Source organism: Lissotriton vulgaris, chromosome 3_1, assembly GCF_964263255.1.
Source record: "Lissotriton vulgaris chromosome 3_1, aLisVul1.2, whole genome shotgun sequence".
Classification (NCBI taxonomy): domain Eukaryota; kingdom Metazoa; phylum Chordata; class Amphibia; order Caudata; family Salamandridae; genus Lissotriton; species Lissotriton vulgaris.
In genome coordinates, this window is record NC_141689.1 from 654,600,305 (window position 1) to 654,620,478 (window position 20,174).

Genomic DNA, 20,174 nt, shown 5'->3' on the forward strand with positions numbered 1-20,174 from the left:
GTGGCATTAGAAGATTTCAGTGCCATACTAGCCGAAGAAAAAGTATTTTTTGCAATTTGGTCCTGTTTCTTGGCCTCTTTGTCGCCAGGCACCTGCGGAAAAGCCACAACCGACTTTTTAGAACATGCGGCCTGAATCACCAAACTCTCAGGAGACGGGTGTGATGACATGAATGCAGGGTCCTCAGGAGCCACCCTATATCTCCTAGCCACACTTTTCGAAACTGCGGGAGCAGAAAAGGGCTTTTTCCATACCTCCATAATGGGATCCTTTAAAGCATCATTAAATGGTAGTAAAGGCTCCACTGCTGAATTTGGAGAATGAAGAACCTCAGTCAGTAAATTTGACTTAAATTCGACAGTAGGCAAAGACAAACCCAAAAGTCCAGCTGCCTTCTTCATGACTACATGATATGGTTGAACATCCCTGGAGGGTGCATCAGATCCCGAAGGCAAAGACCATTCCGGGGAAAATTCGAGACCACTTGCCTCTGCCAGGTCGTCAAAACAACCCCCATCCAGCTCACCTTCCTCCATGTCATAAGAAGACTCATCAATTCTCTGTTCATCAAGCAGACGTTGAGCCTCTCTTCGAGACCTGAATTTAACTCTAAGTGCAGCCGAATCCAACGCCGAATCCGACGGCCCCGGAGCCGACTTCGGAACCGAATCAGAGGGCTTGGAAGGAGGTTCCATAGACTTGCTTGGAGCCGGTGACGTCGGAGCCGGAGTCATCGACTTCGGGCGGGCCGGCGTCGATACCGGCGTCGACCCTGGTGGAGCTTGGTACTGCCACAGCAGAGTCGGGGTTGGCATATACGGCATGAAAGGCGCCGGAGCATATGAGTGAGGAACACCCAAATTAAAGGCCATAGGACCCATGGGACCCGAAGTTGCTCCAGAGGGGAACCATGATCTCGAGAAAACACCATACATCGCGTTTAAAAACGCAGAAGGGTCCTGACCTGGTGTCGGGAAGGGTGGATGCTCAGGATGACCTCGAGGTAGGTTTGAATCTGTTTCCTCAACAGGATTCGAAGACTCTCCCTCAACAGGAACTCCATCGGCGTCAACCGGAGCCGGAGAATGAGCAAGAGACGGAGCCGGAGTCAGATCCGGAACCGGAGTCGGAGAATGGACCACAGACTCCGAAGGCGAAGCCTCAGCTTCTTGATCCGACACTTGTAGAGGAATCACTTTCGACTTCATCCTCTTGGGAGATTTCGATCTTGAACCAGACTTATCCCCTGAATGATGACGGGATTCATGCCTCCTTTTCTTATGCTTCTTTCGAGAACCGGAAGCGTGATCAGATGAAGACTTCGAGGCCGACGCCTCACGAGACCTCGACCTGGATCTCGACTTCGATCTCCTCGAGTGCTTTGAAGATTTTCTAACCTTACTCGCCTTAAGCTTGGCCACAAGAAGCTTTGATTCCCTCTCTCGAAGAGCCTTCGGATTCATCTTCTGGCACGATGAACACCCTTCAACGCCGTGATCCGAACTCAAACACCATATGCAGTCTTGGTGAGGGTCCTTAACGGACATCATCTTCCCACATTCTCTACAAGGCTTAAACCCTGTCTTCTTTGTCGACATGACAACCGAGCAAAAAGGTCAGAGAATGGAGAATCGTAGGAAACAAAGTATTAAAGATACTAGAAGGTACAGAGTAACCCGAAACCGTTAGCGTCGACGACGCGGAAAAAAGGGAACTGATGTCATCACGCCGGCGTGGGCCTATTGTAGGCGTCGGTGACGTCAGCGGAGTCGCGAGCGATGTCGTGTCTCTATGACGTCCGAGTCCACGTCGGCGCGAGGCTACAAAAGAATTTCCGAATGTTGCTGGCGCACGGGGGATATTCACAAGGTGAGGAATCCACACGGCAGATGTATCTATCAGAAAGAGCAGATGAGGACCATATCTTGATGGATTGTCCTATGTATTAGGATCAGCTATCGGCCTGCCAAGGGACAACCTTCAAGACTTGAGGACTCATTCTACTTGGGAAAAAGGTCCTAAAACAGCAGTAGCACGTAGTGTGCCAGTCTTGGATATTTGCCGGGCCTCCTGATGGTCACGAAACATTACAAAACACACAAAAGAGCAGACCAGGTCCAGAAGGGGTGTGCAACTACCACAGTAACTGTGTGACAGATAATGGTGAATGCGTGAAACAAGTTGTTGAAAACAACGACTGTTGATAACAGAAGGCTAGAGCAATTTCCATCAGACCACCCTCATGGTCATCACCCACACAAGGCTGAGTGAGTATCACTGTGAGGAAATGCCTCAGGGTGATCAGGCTATTATGCTTTTCATCATGCAGAATGTAAATTATTCGTGCAGGTGTGGCTATACGGTCTCTGTGTACGTATATAGGTGTATGTGTGTTTCTTGGAGTGTTGTTTAACATATTATCTATCTGTTTATGTTTCCTGATAGGAAGAAGACACATATCTCTCCCTTCAGTGGACACTTAAGTATCCAAGTTTTTGGTACAGATGTAACTTTCCATTAGTACATTCGTGTTACTTGTCACTTATACATATTATATGTAGTTGCAGTAGCTATTTTATATCATAGGTCCTGAAGAAAGCCGGGTCATATGCCCCTTAGGCTGAAACGTGTCGACCGTACTGCACAGCGCCATAGGGTAGTCTTACTACCTGGCGTGTTTTTAATTTTTGACACTTAGACTTCTGTTTAAACGTTCTTTGGAGTCTGGGTAGTCGATTTTACTCACCATTATCATTTGAGCACTGCACTTTTGTATTCACATCACTCTAGGATGTACATCATGATCACACTTTTGACATCCTTTCCCGTACCGGCACTTTATGGTCGGATTTGGGATGGTATGACCAGCAATTCCCACGTGATGCAAACTCCACCATGAGGGTGGTCTGATGGAAATTGCTCTAGCCTTCTGTTATCAACAGTCGTTGTTTTCAACAATTTGTTTCACGCATTCACCATTATCTGTCACACAGTTACTGTGGTAGTTGCACACCCCTTCTGGACCTGGTCTGCTGTTTTGTGTGTTTTGCATCTTGATACAGGGGAGCGAGCAGACAGGTCATTAAATATTCCCCTAGACCCTCCACACACCTGTTTTCTTAGTACACGAAACATTACAACCTCGACAGCCAGGTTCGGCGGAATGGTCATTTTGCTTTTTCAGTCTTGCAGGATTTCCAAGACTGAGCCATTCCACAGACCCACCACCTCGGAAGTACTGCTTTGGTATCAATTCATACTTGGTTGCTGTGACCAAAATCCGTCACTGCTATGTATTAGTATGTTTTAGACTAAATCTCATCCCTTGCATGGGCTTTCCCTTGAGAGTGTATTCAATTAGTGAACTTCCAGTATGCCCCTGTGACTGTATTTCCCCTCAGTCCAATCTTCATTTTATATTTTTCTGTAAATTTTATATTACTGAGCGCAAAAAGTTTATTCGCCCAATATTTCATAAATATGAATTCGCCAAATGTCGTCTAGCTCTGTTTTTTCTTCAAATGTTACCTGATCCATCTGTATGTTTCTCCCTTGCGTCCTCTTTATGTCAGATTCTAGTAAATCGGAGATTGATTAGCCCATAGCTTGCACCTTAACTGATGACGGCACTGTTTAGCATGTATATTTTTATTCTAAATGAATCTTCTTTTTTAATATTTCATTTTTAATCCATCTCTTTTTACCTTGTTTTTATCTGTAATCATTGATTATTATGTGATGAAAATGAGATATATTAACGGACTGTATGTATGACTTTCACACTTTTATTACCTTAATAGTTCAGGTCAAATAAAGTACTTTGAATTTGAATTTAGTATCCATTCAAAGGGTGATCAATCAGCAGTTACAAGTCTGTATCAGAAGAACAAGTTACATACCTTCAGTAACGACTTTTCTGGTAGAGGCTCTATCTAACCAGAGATTCATCACCTACCCTCCCACCTCCTTTTCTGTATAATGGAAAGGTCATAGATAACACCATTTAAATTCTGCACAGTCTATTACTGATTTCTTGACGCACAATGTCTGTTGGTACGGGAAAAGTACAGAAAGAAGCTGACGCAAGCACTTGCAGGTGGCCTATCTGTTCTACTCCTGATGTCAAACCTGCACGATAGAGTGGCACAACACAATATAATGCTGTGCAACACCACCTGTCAGTGCTGGAGGGAATTGCTATGTAAACGTTTCTAGATCCAGTCTGAAACCTGGGGTTATTAAAAAGGTGACGAATCTGCGGTTAGAAGTCTCTATCATAAAGCATAATTCTGCAATTACTCTCTAATACCAACTATTCTCATTGATGGTGGCTTGTGTTCCGAGCAGTGGGACGACTCTGTACAGCGGTATAACCACAAGAGGCTGCAGCCGCCCTGGTATAATCAATGGCACTAGTCATCATCAACCTCTTTACCATGTACTTAGTTCACGATTTTGTGTAAAAGTATTTTTAAAGAATCAATTATAGAACAGCATGGATAGAAGGAATTGCCAGGCGAGTTCAGAGAGTTAAGAAATGTGATTAGCTCTCAAACTTCCAATAGCTTAACATCAACAGCCAGAAGCACATGCTACACCCAAATACATCTGAATATATAACCCACATGATAAATGGAGAAAACCTATTGCGAGTGCAAAAAGTGAAAGCACATTATGAGGCTGATCCTATATAAGAACATGATCTATCATAAAGAGACAGTCAACCTAAATTGTTAAAATGATAGGACAGAAAGAGTGGTCCAGTAAAGCTCTAAAGTCACAAATCATAGGCTTATAGATGCAGTATCCAGTTATATCATTTAATTAGGATTCCTTGCAATACGATGGGAATGTTTAGGTCCAGATGCTAGATTAAGTACTATCAATCACACAATTTACCTGTTTTCCTGTTTGAAGTGATGATCCCGATCCCAATCCCTGTGATCTTTGCCATTGCTGAAGGAGGAATATGGTCTTTTCCTTGACTCACATTTGCTGTAAGCGTCACCTTGATGTCGCTCTTTGTGATTATCATACTGCGATGAATGTCTTTCAGATGAATAACTGTCTCTGCTGCTGTCATCATGGTTTGTATTATCTTTCAGCCTGTCAACATCTGTTTTGAAACAAAACGATCAGCATGTTACAGTAATTATGAAGAAATATTAAGAGGTAGAACTCCCTAAGACTGAAAATGAAATAGTAAATTACCTTTGGAAATCTGTTGCCCAGATGAATACTCAAAACAATTTTCCTGATAGCAAATCTTCAAAGACACTAATCAAACTTGAAACATTCCCAGGCTAAAGTTGACTGTGGAAACCTTGATACTTCCCAGAACAGACCACAAAAGATGTTAGAGCAGAGCACACATACACACAAAAACAAATTGGTCATCACAGGAAGTTAACCCTTCTGCACCCATCTCTCATATAAGTTCCGCCTGTGCAACAAATAAAAGTTTTATTTAAATTACTGTGCCTCAGAGACTAAGGGTTCTTAAGAGGTTAACCAAGTGAAATACTTCTTCAAGCGGATTGCTTATCTTAGAAAGATTCCAAAAACACTTAACGCACAAACATGCATACACACTAGGGCAACCATCCTCATAACACAAATCCCAAGATAAGGGTCTCTAAGTAAAGCCACAAAACCTTAAAATAGCAGTACTTGAAACACTATTTAAACATGTCTGCAGACAGGCACAAGGTTAATGCAGACCACTTTGATCTATGGAGCTAGAAGTGGCATTATAGATCCACACAGATGCCGCCTGTATCCAAGATATCAGTTCTGCCTATTTTCCCTGCACCATAGAAGGAAGGAAAATACATTGTAATGCAGAGTACATAGAAAAAGGAACTTACTAAAAGACAATACATGCTATTATTTCAATGACTATTAATTGCATTAAATTCAAATTCAGACATATAAAAATTGCAGGCTTGTTTTCTCATGTCGCCCCCCCTCCCCCCGAATCCCCTAAAAAGCATATAACAGGAGTGATAGACATCACTATTAACATAGCAGAATTTTGTGCAAGCATTTTTATGGAACTCAACTGTTCCCAATGTCCCATGAGTGCAATGCAGTGTCAGTGTGTTCATTTACACAGGAAGATTTGAGAAAAGGTGATAATAACTACTCTTTCAACTATGATACTTACAATCAAGAATCAGGTTTCTGACTACAAAGTAGCAAAAAGCAAGGCCTTTTCTCCAAGGAGACACTTTGAAAATTTGACTAACAAGAACATTTCATGAGAACAGCAGCAGCTGCCGCACAACCTGTTGTAGGGCAACAGACTTTTTGCAGGTTTCGCCCCCAATATTTTGACCTGTTTAGACTACTAGGCGCTGGTGTGATGGCTTTGCAATGCTCAGAGCCCTGCTAATCAGGGCTTAGTGCAGGTGCTCTAAGCTTTAAAGAGAGACATGGTTGATTGGCTTATACCTAATAGACATAGTCTTATTTTTGAGCCCCAAGTATATGGTACCAGGGTTAGATTAAGAGTAAGTTAGAGTGTCCCTTCAGTGAGCGCAGCACTTGTTGTGCCACCCTGAGTGGGATAAGGTACAATATGGCTCCCAGTCTGCCACTGCAGACTGGAGGGGCAGTTTTAAACTGCTAACTTGACTTTGCCATTTTAAGCTGCAGCAAAGCCCAAATTCCCTTTCTGAAGTGTGTAACTCACCCTTACAGTAGCAATAGCAAGCCCTAATGCAGGGTGCAACATTTTACTAAAGTAGAACATGTGTTTAACATGTTATAACAGTAAAAAACTACAATTATTTTTTTACAGGGAGAGACAAGGTAGTCTCATTGGCAAGTACAGATTTACACACTGACAACTCAGCTGTGTTAACTTGTAAATGGTACTTCCAAAGTTGATACTTCAAGGTAGCAAATTACTTAATACATTAAGCCTCACTTGATCCCCAAGTCGAAATTAATTTAACTTGTTGCCACATGCAACTTTCAGAAAGATGCTACTCTGTTGCCTAAGCCTTCCAGTAGGCATTTGTTGAGGCTATCCACAAGACAGTGTTCTGTCCTCCTGGGGCGACATGTGAACAACTCCCAGGAAAGGTACCAATAGAGGCTGCCTCGAGAGGAGGTGTTCCTGGCAGGAAGCCAAACTTAGGTGCTGGCCTAAAAGGTGAGCTTCAAAGGGGAAGCCACCTCTGAAGGGTAAGTAGTAAGCATGCGTGGGAGGGGCTGCCCTATTATGTAGGCAGACAGGCTGGCAGCAGGGGCGGGGGAAAGGGGAACAGTTGCCAAACTGGTTTCCCTCGTAGGCAGTTAGCCCAGTGAGAGGGGTTCTGCCATCTGAGGGCAATTTCTGTGCATAAAAAGGGCATCTCCTGCACCCAGAAGTCAGATATACAACTAGACAAGCAGACAGAAGGAGGAATGCCCTGCTGTACCAAGGACCCAATGAAGAAGAGGCTGCACTCAAGTTGGACTGTGCCAACTGCACCTTGGGCGAGTGAAAGAAAGGACTGCTGTGTGCAGCTTCTGGAGATGTCATTCCAGAGCCTCAGCCAGAAGAAGAGACTTCAAGGGCCAGCTGGCTGACCTCATGTTCACAGCACAGGGCCACAAAAGCTGAGGTAGCTTGCTTGGCGAGTTGGTAGCTGAGGTCTCCAGACCATCGCTACTCGCCCCAGTGCAGCCTAACAGATCAACTCGGTGCTTCAAAGTTGTACCTGAGTCTGCTAGACCCAGGAAAGTCCTCAGGGTGCAGCTGGGTCACCCAGAAGGCAAGTTACAGACAAAAGAAGTAAACCGCAGTACTGGACGACTGGTAGCCCAGTAGCGAATGGACTTCTGCCTAGGTCAAGAAAACTTCGAGGGACGTCGACCCCTGTGCCCAAGATCGCCTCACCAACCCCGTGAATTGAGTAGTAGCCCCAGGAAGACACCAGTCAACTGCAAAGAATCTTCAACATCCTGTTTCCCTTGCATCAGGACCACTCCCATAGAAGTCAAAGGACTACTGGCAGTGGAAGTGGCTGAAGACTGCTGTTCGTGAGGAAATACAAGTTTCTGTGGACCTTGCTGGTAACCCCGACTGGTACACTGCGGTAACGCTTTTTCTGGTGGATACAGTATCTGCCTGTGGATTCCCCACCTGTTGAATTACCCCTTGCGCAGCTTTCCACAGAAACCTTTTTCATAGCTCTCCCGAGTCAACAAGGACGCCACTATGGACCGACTCTGCTTGCAACTCCGTGTCACGTCATCAGAGCCATAAGAAGACCTCAACGGCGTGCTGACATCAGTTCCACTCTTTTTTTCGTGCCTTCGAGGTGAACGGGTGAACCGGAATTTCACATGTATACACAGTAAAGAAATAATCCCTAAAGTATACACTGTATACTACTTAAAGAAGAAAAGAAACTCGAAATTTTAAGATATAGACATTTATTATTTTGAATAACAACAAAACACATGCATTTCATTCCATACATCTTTTCGGTATAAGCAGGCAGGCAATGGGGATGCGGTGTGTCAGTGGGGAATTCACAGGCAGATCCTGAATCCACCAGAAAAAGTGTTACAGAAGGTAAGTAACTTGTTCTTCTGATGGATACATCTGCTTGTGAATTCCTCACCTTTTGAATTGAAGCACAAGTTACTTACCTTCGGTAACGATATATCTGTAAGAAACCGTAGTTAGTATTAGATTCCTTACCTAAGAATATCCCCAGGCGTCAGACTGGATCCGGAAATTTTTGCGTAGCAGTACCCTTGCGCGTCGGTAGGTGTCGTCTGCGGCTCCGTGTCTGTCGTCGTTGGCGCCGGGATGACGTCGCCGGAGTACTTAGACGCCGCCCTCGCGCGCTGACGTCAGTTCTTATACACAGCTTTTCCGCGCCAGAAACGCAGAGCCATGATAAAAACCAAAACTGGTGCCATGAAACTAGGGCCCTGAAAGGGGATGACCGTAATCCTAGATATCGGTTCGCAGAACGGGGAGGAGGGGTGGGGCGGTAAGGAATCTAATACTAACTACTGTTTCTTACAGATATATCGTTACCGAAGGTAAGTAACTTGTGCATCTGAAAGAAACAGGTTAGTATTAGATTCCTTACCTTAGAATAGATACCCCAGCAATACCAACCCCGGTGGTGGGTCTGCGAACCAATAATCACACCAGAAAGTCCTGGAGGACGGAACAGCCAAAGAAGCCATCCCTCCGCACTTGGCTGTCCAGGCAGTAGTGTCTTGCGAACGTGTGCAGCGAGGCCCACATAGCTGCCTGACAGATGTCCTGCAAGGGGACTCCCCGGCCCAGGGCAGTAGTGGCCTTCGTGGCCCGAGTGGAATGGGCCCTCAGTCCAACAGGAGGCTCCTTCTTAGCCAAAGAGTAGCATGCCTTGATGCACAACACGACCCACCGAGAGATGGTCAGAGTTTGTCATCCACCCGGAACTGGCGTGTGCGATCCAGATAGAATGAGAGAACACGTTTTGGGTATAGACGGTGGAGACGCTCTTCCTCTTTAGAGGGATGCGCAGGCGTAAAGAAGGTGGGCAAGGTGATGGACTGCCTGATGTGGAAGGCTGTGACTACCTTGGGCAGGAAAGAGGGTCTTGTCCGCAACACAACCTTGTCCGGATGGACAGAAAGGAAAGGAGGCTTGGAGGAAAGAACCTGGAGCTCACTCACTCTCCTGGCAGAGGTGATGGCAACCAGGAATGCAGTCTTCAGAGTAAAGAGACGAAGAGGACAGTTATGAAGCGGCTCGAAGGAGCGCACATCAGATATGTCAGAACAAGGTTCAAGTCCCACTGAGGCATCACGAAAGGAACAGGAGGAAACATATGAGTAATGCCTTTCAAAAACCTATTTACAACTGGGGACTTGAACAAAGAGGGCTGATCAGGTAGCCTTAAGAAGGCGGAAATGGCCGAGAGGTAGTCCTTGATAGTGCCCAGAGCAGAGCCCTGCTGGGCAAGAGAGAGAAGAAAGAGGAGAACCTCTGAAAGAGGGGCAGAAAGGGGATCCACAGCCTTTGCTGTGCACCATGCCACAAATCTGTTCCACCTGCAGGCGTATACCGACTTTGTGGAGGGACGCCTGGCTGCCAGAATCACATTACAAACTTCAGGAGGCAAGTCAAATGGCCTCAACTGTCGCCGCTCAATCTCCAAGCATGGAGGTGGAGACTGGACAGGTTCGGGTGGAGGACCGTCCCCTGCTGCTGCGACAGAAGTTCCTCCTGAAGAGGAAGACGAACCGGGGGATCGACTGACATGCTGAGTAGCTCGGGATACCAGTACATTTGTGCCCAGTCCGGAGCCACTAGGATGACTTGAGCCCGGTCGCGCTTGATCTCCTTCGGCACTCTGGGCAGAAGTGGTATAGGCGGAAAGGCGTACAATAGACCGCAACTCCACTCGCGACGAAATGCATCTCCGAGCGAGTGCCGCCTTGGAGATTCCAACGCGCAGAACTGATGACATTGCGCGTTCTCTTCTGTGGCGAATATATCTAACCAAGGCTCTCCCCACTGCTGAAAGAGGCCTTGCGCCACGTCCGAGTTCAGACGCCATTCGTGATCCATCATGCACCGACGGCTGAGTTCGTCCGCCCTGGCGTTTAGAGAACCTGCCAGGTGTTGAACCACAAGGGTCACGCCCTGATGTTCCAGCCACTGCCAGAGGCGCAGAGCCTCCTGGCAGAGGGTCCACGACCCCACCCCGCCTTGTTTGTTGGAGTACCACATGGCGGTGGTGTTGTCTGTTAACACCTGCACTACACTCCCCTGGACAGAGAGGAGGAATGCCTTCAGTGCAAGACGAATTGCCTGCAGCTCCAGAAGGTTGATGTGGAGCCGGGACTCCACCGGAGACCAGAGGTCTCTGATCTCCGCCTCTCCCATGTGGCCCCCAACATTGGAGGGACGCGTCTGTCACAACTACATGCTCTGGTTAGGGTAGGGAGAGGGATCTGCCGCTGACCCAATCACTGTCCGTAAGCCACCACTGCAGCTGTTTCGCCGTGCCCTCCGAGATCAGGACATGGTCGGACAGGTCGCCCTGATGCTGGGCCCACTGAAACTTCAGGTCCCACTGCATAGCCCGCATCTGCCACCGGGCGTGATGCCCCAGAAGGATGCAGGAGGACATCAGCCCCAGAAGCCGCAGCGTCAACCTGACTGAGACCCGGGATAAAGGCTGAAAGATCGGAATCAGAGCCTGAATATCACAAACCTGCTGTTAGGGAGGATAAACCCGAAACTGCGCCGAGTCGAGAACCGCTCTGATGAAGAGGAGCTTCTGAGAGGGACACAGGTGTGACTTCAGCACATTGATGGAAAACCCCAGCTGGTACAGGAGGTCGGCCGTAGTCTTGAGGTTGCTGACGACTGCCTGGGGCGAGCCCGCCTTCAACAACCAGTCGTCGAGGTAGGAGAAGACTGAAACCCCTAACCTGCGCAGATGAGCTGCGACCACCGCCATCACCTTCGTGAACACCCGTGGGGCGCTGGTAAGGCCGAAGGGGAGCACAGTAAACTGAAAGTGCTCGCGGCCTACCGTGAACCGCAGGTAGCGCCGGTGGGCCGGCAGGACGGGGATATGAAAATAAAAGTCCTGCAAGTCTAACGCTACCATCCAGTCTCCCGGGTCCAGGGCAGCTAAGACCTGAGCCAGTGTCAGCATCTTGAACTTCTCCTTCCGGAGGAAGCCGTTGACGTTCCGCAGGTCCAAGATAGGGCGTAGGCCCCCTTTGCCCTTCTTGGGTACCAGAGAGTAGTGGGAGTAACAACCACACCCTACTTCTGGCCCAGGAACGCGCTCAATGGCCCCCTTGGCCAAGAGGGCCGTAACTTCCTCCTGCAGAAGTTGCAAGTGGTCCCCCGACACACGGTGGTTCTGCGGTGGCATGGCTGGAGGAGAGGTCTCGAAGGGGAGGGAGTAGCCCCTTCGGACGATTTGCAACACCCACCTGTCCGATTTGACAGTGCGCCAGTGGAGGTGGTGATGGCGAACCCTGCCCCCCACTGGCGTCACATGGGCCTGAAAGCTCGGACTTGGAGGGTTTTGAGGCGGATGCTGCAGGGTAGGTGTGGACTAACCTCGCCGTTGTCCCCGATCGCCGCCACAGCGGTTTCCACGTCCGCCACCGTGCTGGATGGTAGTCTGCGGCCCGTGGCTGGCAGGACGTGTGGGAGCACCCCTTCCTTGGCCACGAAAGGAGCGGAAGTCAGCCGTTTGCTGGCGCGGGGCCGAGAGGCCCAAGGACTTGGCTGCAGCCCTGTAGTCCGTAAAGCGCTCAAGCGCATGGTCTGCCTTGTCGCCAAAGAGGCGACGGCCATCAAACGGCATGTCCATAAGGTTGTTTTGGACATCAGCCGAAAAGTTGGCGGACCTCAACCAGGCGTGGCGACGAATCGCCACCGTCGTTGCCATCGCTCTGCCCAGTGAGTCCGTGGTATCCAACCCACACCAGATGGAATACCGTGCCGCATCTCGACCCTCCGCAAGGGCTTGGGCGAGTTTAGTCTGGGCCTCCTCCGGACATTGTGGCAACAGGTCCGCGACTGTGTCCCACAGAGAGTGGGTGTAACGGCCCAAGAGGCACGCAGTGTTGAATGACCGCAACCCCAAACTCAGGGAGGAGAATACCTGTTTCCCTTATTGCTCATACCTCTTGGATTTCCGATCAGGGGGAGCCGTCGGGAATGCGGTCTGCAAGTTAGAGGCCTGGATGACCAGGCTCTCGGGGTGGGGTAGGTGGACAGAAAGCAAGGGTCGCCCGGAGCCAGGCGGTGGCGTCTGGCCACCTTCCTATTTACAGGCTGACCTGTAGCGGGCTTGGACCAAGTGCCCAGAAGAACGTCAGACAAGGCCTCATTAAACGTCAGCAGAGGCTCAACCGAGCTTGCCTGCGGTTTAAGGACCTCAGTGAGGAGGTTAGTCCTCACGGCCGCGACGGGGAGCACCAGGCCCAGGGCCTTGGCCACCCACGTCAGCACCACACTATAGGCAGCTCCCTCCTCCGTAGCCACAGTAGGAGGGGAGACAAAACCAGTGTCTGGAGAGGTGTCCAGACCACTGGTCTCCCCTAGCTCACCTGTCCAGTCCTGATAAGACTGGCACTCCTGTGCGAGAGGGTCCTCAGACCCCTCCCAATCCCCCTCGTCACCCATCTCCTGAAACTCAGGGCCAAAGGATGGGGCTGGGTCATAGAAGTAGAAATCTCCTAGCGGCGTCGAATACTGGTCTGACGCCGGACCTGAATCGAGGTTGGGAATCAGGGACGGCGCCGCCCGTAGGCGGCGCCAGATGCGACACCTTGGGGATCGGCGCCGGCAGGGTTGTAAGGTCGACCGGCGACGACCCGGATCCGGAACCGGATCCAACGGGGACCTGCGGCGCCGGGATCGAAGTCGCCGGCGGCATCGGGACCGAAGCACCTGACGCCACCAGGGTCGAAGCACCCGACCCGCTGGGGCCCCCAGTTGGGGCTACTGGGCCCGAAGGCGCCGCGGAACCCGACGGATAAGGAAGGCCTCTATCTCCTCCGGCGTTGCGTTCTGCCCAGGGACCGACAGGTATGAAGCAGGCCGCGACGCCTGCGGCTCAGACAGAGCCGCGTGGGCAATGTCACCTGAACCCTCGGCCGCGTCGCGCGAGCGTCGGGGGGAGCCGGAAGAGTGATGACGCCTCTTCGACCTCTTGTGCCTCTTACCTGAGGACTTCGAGCCCGAAGACTGGTGACGACTCCCCGAGCTATGATGACTCCGACCCCGCGACCGGTCCCTCGACCTCCTTTTGGACCGGGACCTCGAGCGGTGCGGGGCCGACTGCCGTAGCTCGAGTCGCTTGCGGGACCGCTCCTGTCTAGCTTTGGACGTCAGGGCCCGGCAGTCGGAGCAGGACTTGTTGTCGTGGTCGGGGCCCAGACAGTGAAGGCACCGGTGATGGGGGTCGGTAACCGACATCAGTCGGCTGCAGTCGATGCAGGGTTTGAACCCGGGCATCCCTACCGGCATCGTCGGAGTCGATAGACTTCGAAAAATGACCAAAAATGATCTAAAAAGTTTAGTCAAAAATTGACTAAGGGTACCACTTTTTCAGGATCGGCGCTTGCTGTCGCGAAAAAAAAAAAGAAGAACTGACATCAGTGCGCGAGAGTACTCCGGCAACGTCATCCCGGCACCAACTACGCCGACGACGGACGCGGAGCCTCAGATGAAGCCTACCGACACGCAAGGATACTGCTACGCAAAAGTTTCCGGATCCAGTCTGATGCCTGGGGATATTCTAAGGTAAGGAATCTAATACTAACCTGTTTCTTTCAGATTCAACAAGCAGTCCAGCTCTTGGAGGAGGGTGCCCTCCTACCTATACCAAGAAATCCTGAAGCGCAGAACTTCCAAAGTGGCCGTACCTCCTTACCTCTGTGTGTAAGCAGTGATGCTTAGCAAAAGTGTGGAGGGAAGCCCAAGTTGCAGCCTTGCAGATGGTGACAACAGGGACACCTCTAGCCAAAGCCGAAGAATAAGACTTTGCTCTGGTGGAATCAGCTCGAATACCTTCAGGAGGCGGCTCCTTGGCCAAAGCATAACAGACCTTGATGCAGAGGATGATCCACCTGGCAGCGTTTGTTTTGTGGACAGCGTTGCCCTTCATTTTTTCCATGTAACCAATGAAGAGTTGGTCGTCCAGCCTGAAGTCTTTAGACCTGTCCAGGTAGAAGCTGACCGCCCTCTTGGGGTCAAGGTGGTGAACTCTCTCCTCCTCCTTAGAAGGGTGAGGGGGAGGATAGAACGTGGGTAAAGTGATAGATTGTCTTAGTTGTAAGGGAGTGACCGCCTTAGGCAGGAAAGCAACACTGTTCCGAAGAACCATTATATCTGCATGGATCGAGGTGAAAGGAGGCTTGAACTAATCGCCTGCAGATCACTAACCCTCCTGGCAGAGGTAATCACAATCAGAAAAATAGTCTTGAATGACAGAAGCCTCAACGGACAACTATGAAGAGGCTCAAAGGGGCATCCGGAAAGTATCAGGAAAGTAAGAACTAAATTTAAATACACCTGAGGCATGATAAACGGAGTGGGAGGAAACCTGTTAGTGAGACCTTTAATGAATCTCATGACTATCGGAGACTTAAAGAGGGTTGGTCTGGTAACCCGAGAAAGGAAGACAAGTCAGACAAGTAGCCTTTAACAATTGCTACTGCACAACCCTGTTGAGCGAAGGAAAGAGTCAAACTCAGAATATTAGACAAATGGGCCTGCAGAGGGTCAATTGATCTCTCTCCACGCCAATTAACAAACCAAGACCAGCTACCAGTATAAACAAATTTGATGGAGTGTATTCTGGCCAATAATATAACATCCACCAAATCCGGGGGAGAGAGAAAACTCAGGTAGCCCTGTTCAAACTCCTGGCATGAAGGTGCAGGCTGTGGAGGCGGGGGTGTAGAACCTACCCCTGGGCCTACGAGAGGAGGTCTGCCCTGAGCGGGAGACAGAGCATAGGGTCCTGTAAAACTGAGATACTTCCAATGCAACTTTAGGATTGGAATGCTAAAGTACACATCCTGTAAATTGATTAACACCATCCAGTCTTCCTGCTGCAGTGCCATTAGAACCTGAGCTAGGGTCAACATCTTGAATTTCTCCTGTTTGAAGTAAAAATTCAAGATCCTGAGGTCTAGGATCAGTCTCAATTGTCGGTCCTTTTTGGGAATCAGGAAATACCGGGAGTAGTACCCCTGACCCCTTTCCTGCTACAGAACGACCTCTATTGCACCCTAATGTAGCAAAGATAGAACCTCTTGCTGCAGAATCAACAGATGATCCTCTGAACACCAACCCTGTTAAGGGGGACACTCCCAGAAAGGAAGGGCGTATCCATTTTCTATAAGGTTCAAAACTGAAAGATCTGATGTAACATATTTCCCTTTTTCTAGAAAATGGGATACCCGATATCTCACGGGTCCAACATGCTCTAAGATGAGCGATCTAGAGCTGCTTCCCTGTGGAGCCAGTTGGGGCAACTGGAGAGAAGGAGGAAGAGGAGGAGGAGGAGGAGGAGACTTGTTGGCGAGCAGATCACCGCAGACAACCTCTACCCTTCCTTCTGTATGGTCTATACAGCAGCAACCTGTTTTTGCTGCTGCTCCTGTTGGGCCCGAAATGGAGCAGCCTTTCCAGAGTCCCGAAATCTTTGGTATCCAAAACCCCTAGGCTGAGATTGCAAACCTAGAGATCTAGCGGTAGCTCTACTGTCTTTAAAGCAATGTAGCGCTGAGTCCGCCTTGGTCTTGAAAAGTCTAGAGCCATCAAAAGGAAGATCTAAAAGTGTGGCCTGAACATCTGGAGAGAAACATGATCCTCTCAGCCCAGCGTGCCTCCTAGTATATAATGAGGAATCCATCACCCTAGCAACGTAGTCAGCCGTGTCAAGCTCATACTGAATAACCTGCCAGTCCGCCGTTTGGAGTGTCTGAGAGCACCTCTGCAAAGTGGCCCTGGATATCCTGTGTGAGTTTAGGAATCACTTCCTTGGTCGAGTCCATCAACGCATGGATATAGCGTCCCAGCAGGCATGTTACATTAGTCGACTTTAAAGACACACTGGCTGATGAAAATACCTTTTTCACTGACAACTCCAATTCTTTTGAGTCCCAACTCCCAGGAGAGGATGGAAAGGAACCTGAAGATTGCTTTTAAGAACATGAAGCCTGAACCACCAAGCTCTTGGGTGAAGAGTGCCTTGATAAAAAGGCTGGATCCCAGGCGCAACCTTGTATTGCCTTGTCCCCGTTCTTGACACAGCTGGGGCAGACATAGGCTTTTGCCATACTTCCAGAATGAGTTGTCAACGCCTCATTAAATGGAAGCAAGGGTTCTATCACCGATGAAGAAGAGTAAAGAACCTATGTCAGAATGTTCGATTTGACCTCTGCAGTAGGCAACTGTAAATCCAGAAGGTCAGCAGGCTTCATGATGACAGAAGGATAGGAAGAAACCACCCGACAAGGAAGTGCTTTAGGAGAAGAGAGTTTCCACTCTGGTGATGTATCCAGCCCACTAGCTTCCTGAAGCCATTCAAATTCATGTAGGGGATCCAGTATCTCCCCTTCCTCCGCCTCTTCCTGTTGCTCCTGGAATTCTTCCTCTTCCAGGAGCCTCTGTGCCTCCCTTCTCAAACTTATCTTCTGTATTTGCGTTAGTGCTGGATGCGGCGCCGGTGACTTCGGAGTCAGCGTCAATAGAGGCCCTTCAGGGACGGCCAGAGGCGCCCTATGATGCCGAACCGGCACCAGAGAATAATCCACCCTTAAATCCGGGGACAGAATCAGCATCAAGAACCTTGGCGTCGGGAGAGGCCAATTCGGGGTCATTGCATGAAAGGTGCCTGGGCAGAATGAAGGTTGAATTAAAGCGGTCCCATGGGCCCAACGGGGCGCACCGGAAGGGTTAGGTGCACTGGCAAACATGTCGCACATCGCATTTAAAAATGCAAAGGATTAGTACCTGTAGACCGAAAAGGTGGGTATGGATCCAGTAAAGTCTGCTCAGGAACAACTCAAGGCCGTAAGGCTGGATCTGGCTGTGGCGCTGGAGCAGGAGGTGGAGTGGTCGGAGGCAAAGGCGATGCTTCCATGGGTGTCAGAGATCCCCTGGGAGTCGGAGAAGCAGCCAGAGTCACCTGCTGTGAAGGGGAAGGCGAGACCTCATCATTCCTGTGAAGTCATAAATCTGGGGATCCCGACATTGGCGACTTGTCCTTAGAAGAGCGATGTCTGGAGCCATGACGTCGCTTCTTGTGCTTTCTCGACGACTTCGAGGTGTGCGGCGCCGGTGACTTGAACCTCATATTTGTACTTTTCCGACCCCTCTTCTGCTTCTTCACGATGGCTAGGAACCGTTTAGCTTCCCTCTCCTTAAGGGCCTTAGGGTTCATACAGCGACATGAAGAGCATCCCTCGACATCATGGTCAGACGGCAGGCACCAAAGGCAATGGTAGTGGAGGTCCGAGATGGACATATGAACCCTACAGCCCCTAAAAGGTTTAAATTCAGACTTTATCTGCGCAGCCATCGCACTGCTACAATTACAGACAAAAGTAACAATGTTAAACTACAAAGAAATGTAGAGTCCTAGAAAAAAAGGTACGCACCGACAGTGCAGAAAAAGGGAACAGACATCAGCATGCTGACAAGGTCTTCCTATGGCTCTGATGACATCATGCGGAGTTGTGAGCGGAGCAGGTCCATAGTGACGTCATCGTCGACATGGGAGAGCTATGAAAACGTTTCTGTGGATTGCTGCGCAAGGGGTAATTCAAAAGATGAAGAATCCACAGGCAGATGTATCCATCAGAAAATACAATACACCCCATTTCCTCACACCTGGTCCCTGATCTCTAGGCCTACATGAACAAGTTACTGACCTTCTGCAACGCTCTTCTTGCTCATATGCTTATCTAACTATGGATTCCTCATTTTCAAAACATCCAGACGGGATCTGCGCAAAAGTATGAGGTGTTTTGCGGCTCACAGTCGATCCCATTCTGCCCTAGAAGTTAAAGCTGGAGACATATATAGGTGCCACCCAAGTGTGGTGACATCACTTTCTTTCTGGACATCATCCACAAAGCTCAAAAGTACAACTTACCTCTGGTAACACTTTTTCTGGTAGAGGACCTAACCAGATTACTCACCTTAGAATATTCCCCAGGCCTAAGACTGGATCCAGAAAAACTTGAGCAGAACCTTTGCTCGCAGTAGGTGGCGTCAAGAAGCGCTGCGTTGGAGTTGTCCATGTCAGAAGTGACGTGCCTGGTGGCTATACAGGGCCAACCATATAAGATACGGCAACCACAAAAAAAACGAGTTGGGAAAACATTAACCTTTAACAGTACCCAAGGAAAGGCCTTGCCGGGCTAATTTATTTATTTTTTTAAATATATTTTTATTGCAGAGTTACAAACCACAGGATACAATTAAACAGCCAGTGCACTTGTGGGCTCCCCCCGTCCAATGATAGTTCACAGTTGTACACAGCCATTCAGCCCGCATCCCGGAGGCCTGGCGGCATATCACATCGCTCAAAAGGAACACATCACAGTGCACGTCCCATTGGGACCCTGGCGGAAGGTCGTTTTGTGTATCTGCTTTTACCCCCCCCCCCCACAACAACAGTCCCATCAGCCATCTCCGTGGTAATCAACGATATCGCCCTTACAGGGCCTGCCCTAAACTATATGGGCCTGCGCACCTGGCCGTTCCACCCAATCAGTCTGCCCTCCACTCAGTGCCACCGTCCCAGTAGGTCCAAGGCCCTAACAAGCAACCCTCCAATGGCTTCCGGCCCTCCCCAAACCCCCTATAGCCAACCCCCCCAACACCCCCCCTCCCCTGGCAACTGCTAAGGTGTGTGCTTCGCCCTATCGAATTGGATGGGTCCACTACAGTGCGTAGTACCATACTTCTGTGTTCGCCCCGCGGCGTCCAGCGGCTTAGTTCTCGCCTTCCTCGTCCTCAACCAAAGAATCACGCAAAGCCTGTACCACTAACTCCCATGCTCGCGCCGCATCCAGTACCTTCTCATTCCCCAACTTTACTGCTTGCTTCATCCGGAGCACACTCTCGCAGTCAGACCACCGCAGCAACTCATTCTTCCATCTACGCAGTGAGGGACCTCCCCTGGACTTCCAGTGCCACGATATTTCCCTCTGTGCCAATATCAGACCCAGGTCTATGAATTTACTTGTCACCTTGGTGTGCTTAGTATGCGGGAACCAGAGCAATAGGCACGCTGCCATGTCAAATTCTACCTCCCTGTCAGTCACTTCATTCAGGAGTTCCCCTACCTCCGCCCAATAGGTCCCCAGTTGCGGGCACCCCCAAAACAAATGGTCCATGTCCGCCCCTAGGGACGAACACCGGGGGCAACAGGCATCCGGCACCCGAAAGTACCGCTGTAGTTTCTCAGGAGTTAAATAGGCCCTATGGAGCACATAGAAGTGGACCTGCTGAAAGCGCGCGTTCCTAGTGCCCTTCCACGTGCGTCGCAGGATATGGCCCCATGCCGTATCCGGTATGGGCCGGCCAACGCTCACCTCCCATTTAGCTTTGAGTCCGTGGAGTGGTTCCAGCCCTTCGTTCAGCATCCTATTATGTAGGCACGTCACAGCTT

General features: G+C 49.6%; 1 protein-coding gene across 1 annotated transcript in view; it reads right to left on the reverse strand.

Annotated features, from left to right (window-relative positions):
* The window catches only part of CHD1 (chromodomain helicase DNA binding protein 1), a 1,544,591-nt gene that overhangs the window by 33,921 nt on the left and 1,490,496 nt on the right, over positions 1-20,174 (reverse strand). Inside the window, exon 36 of the mRNA XM_086960963.1 lies at positions 4,900-5,116. Within this exon, the coding sequence (XP_086817089.1) occupies positions 4,900-5,116 (217 nt within the window). The remainder of the gene's footprint in view (positions 1-4,899; positions 5,117-20,174) is intronic.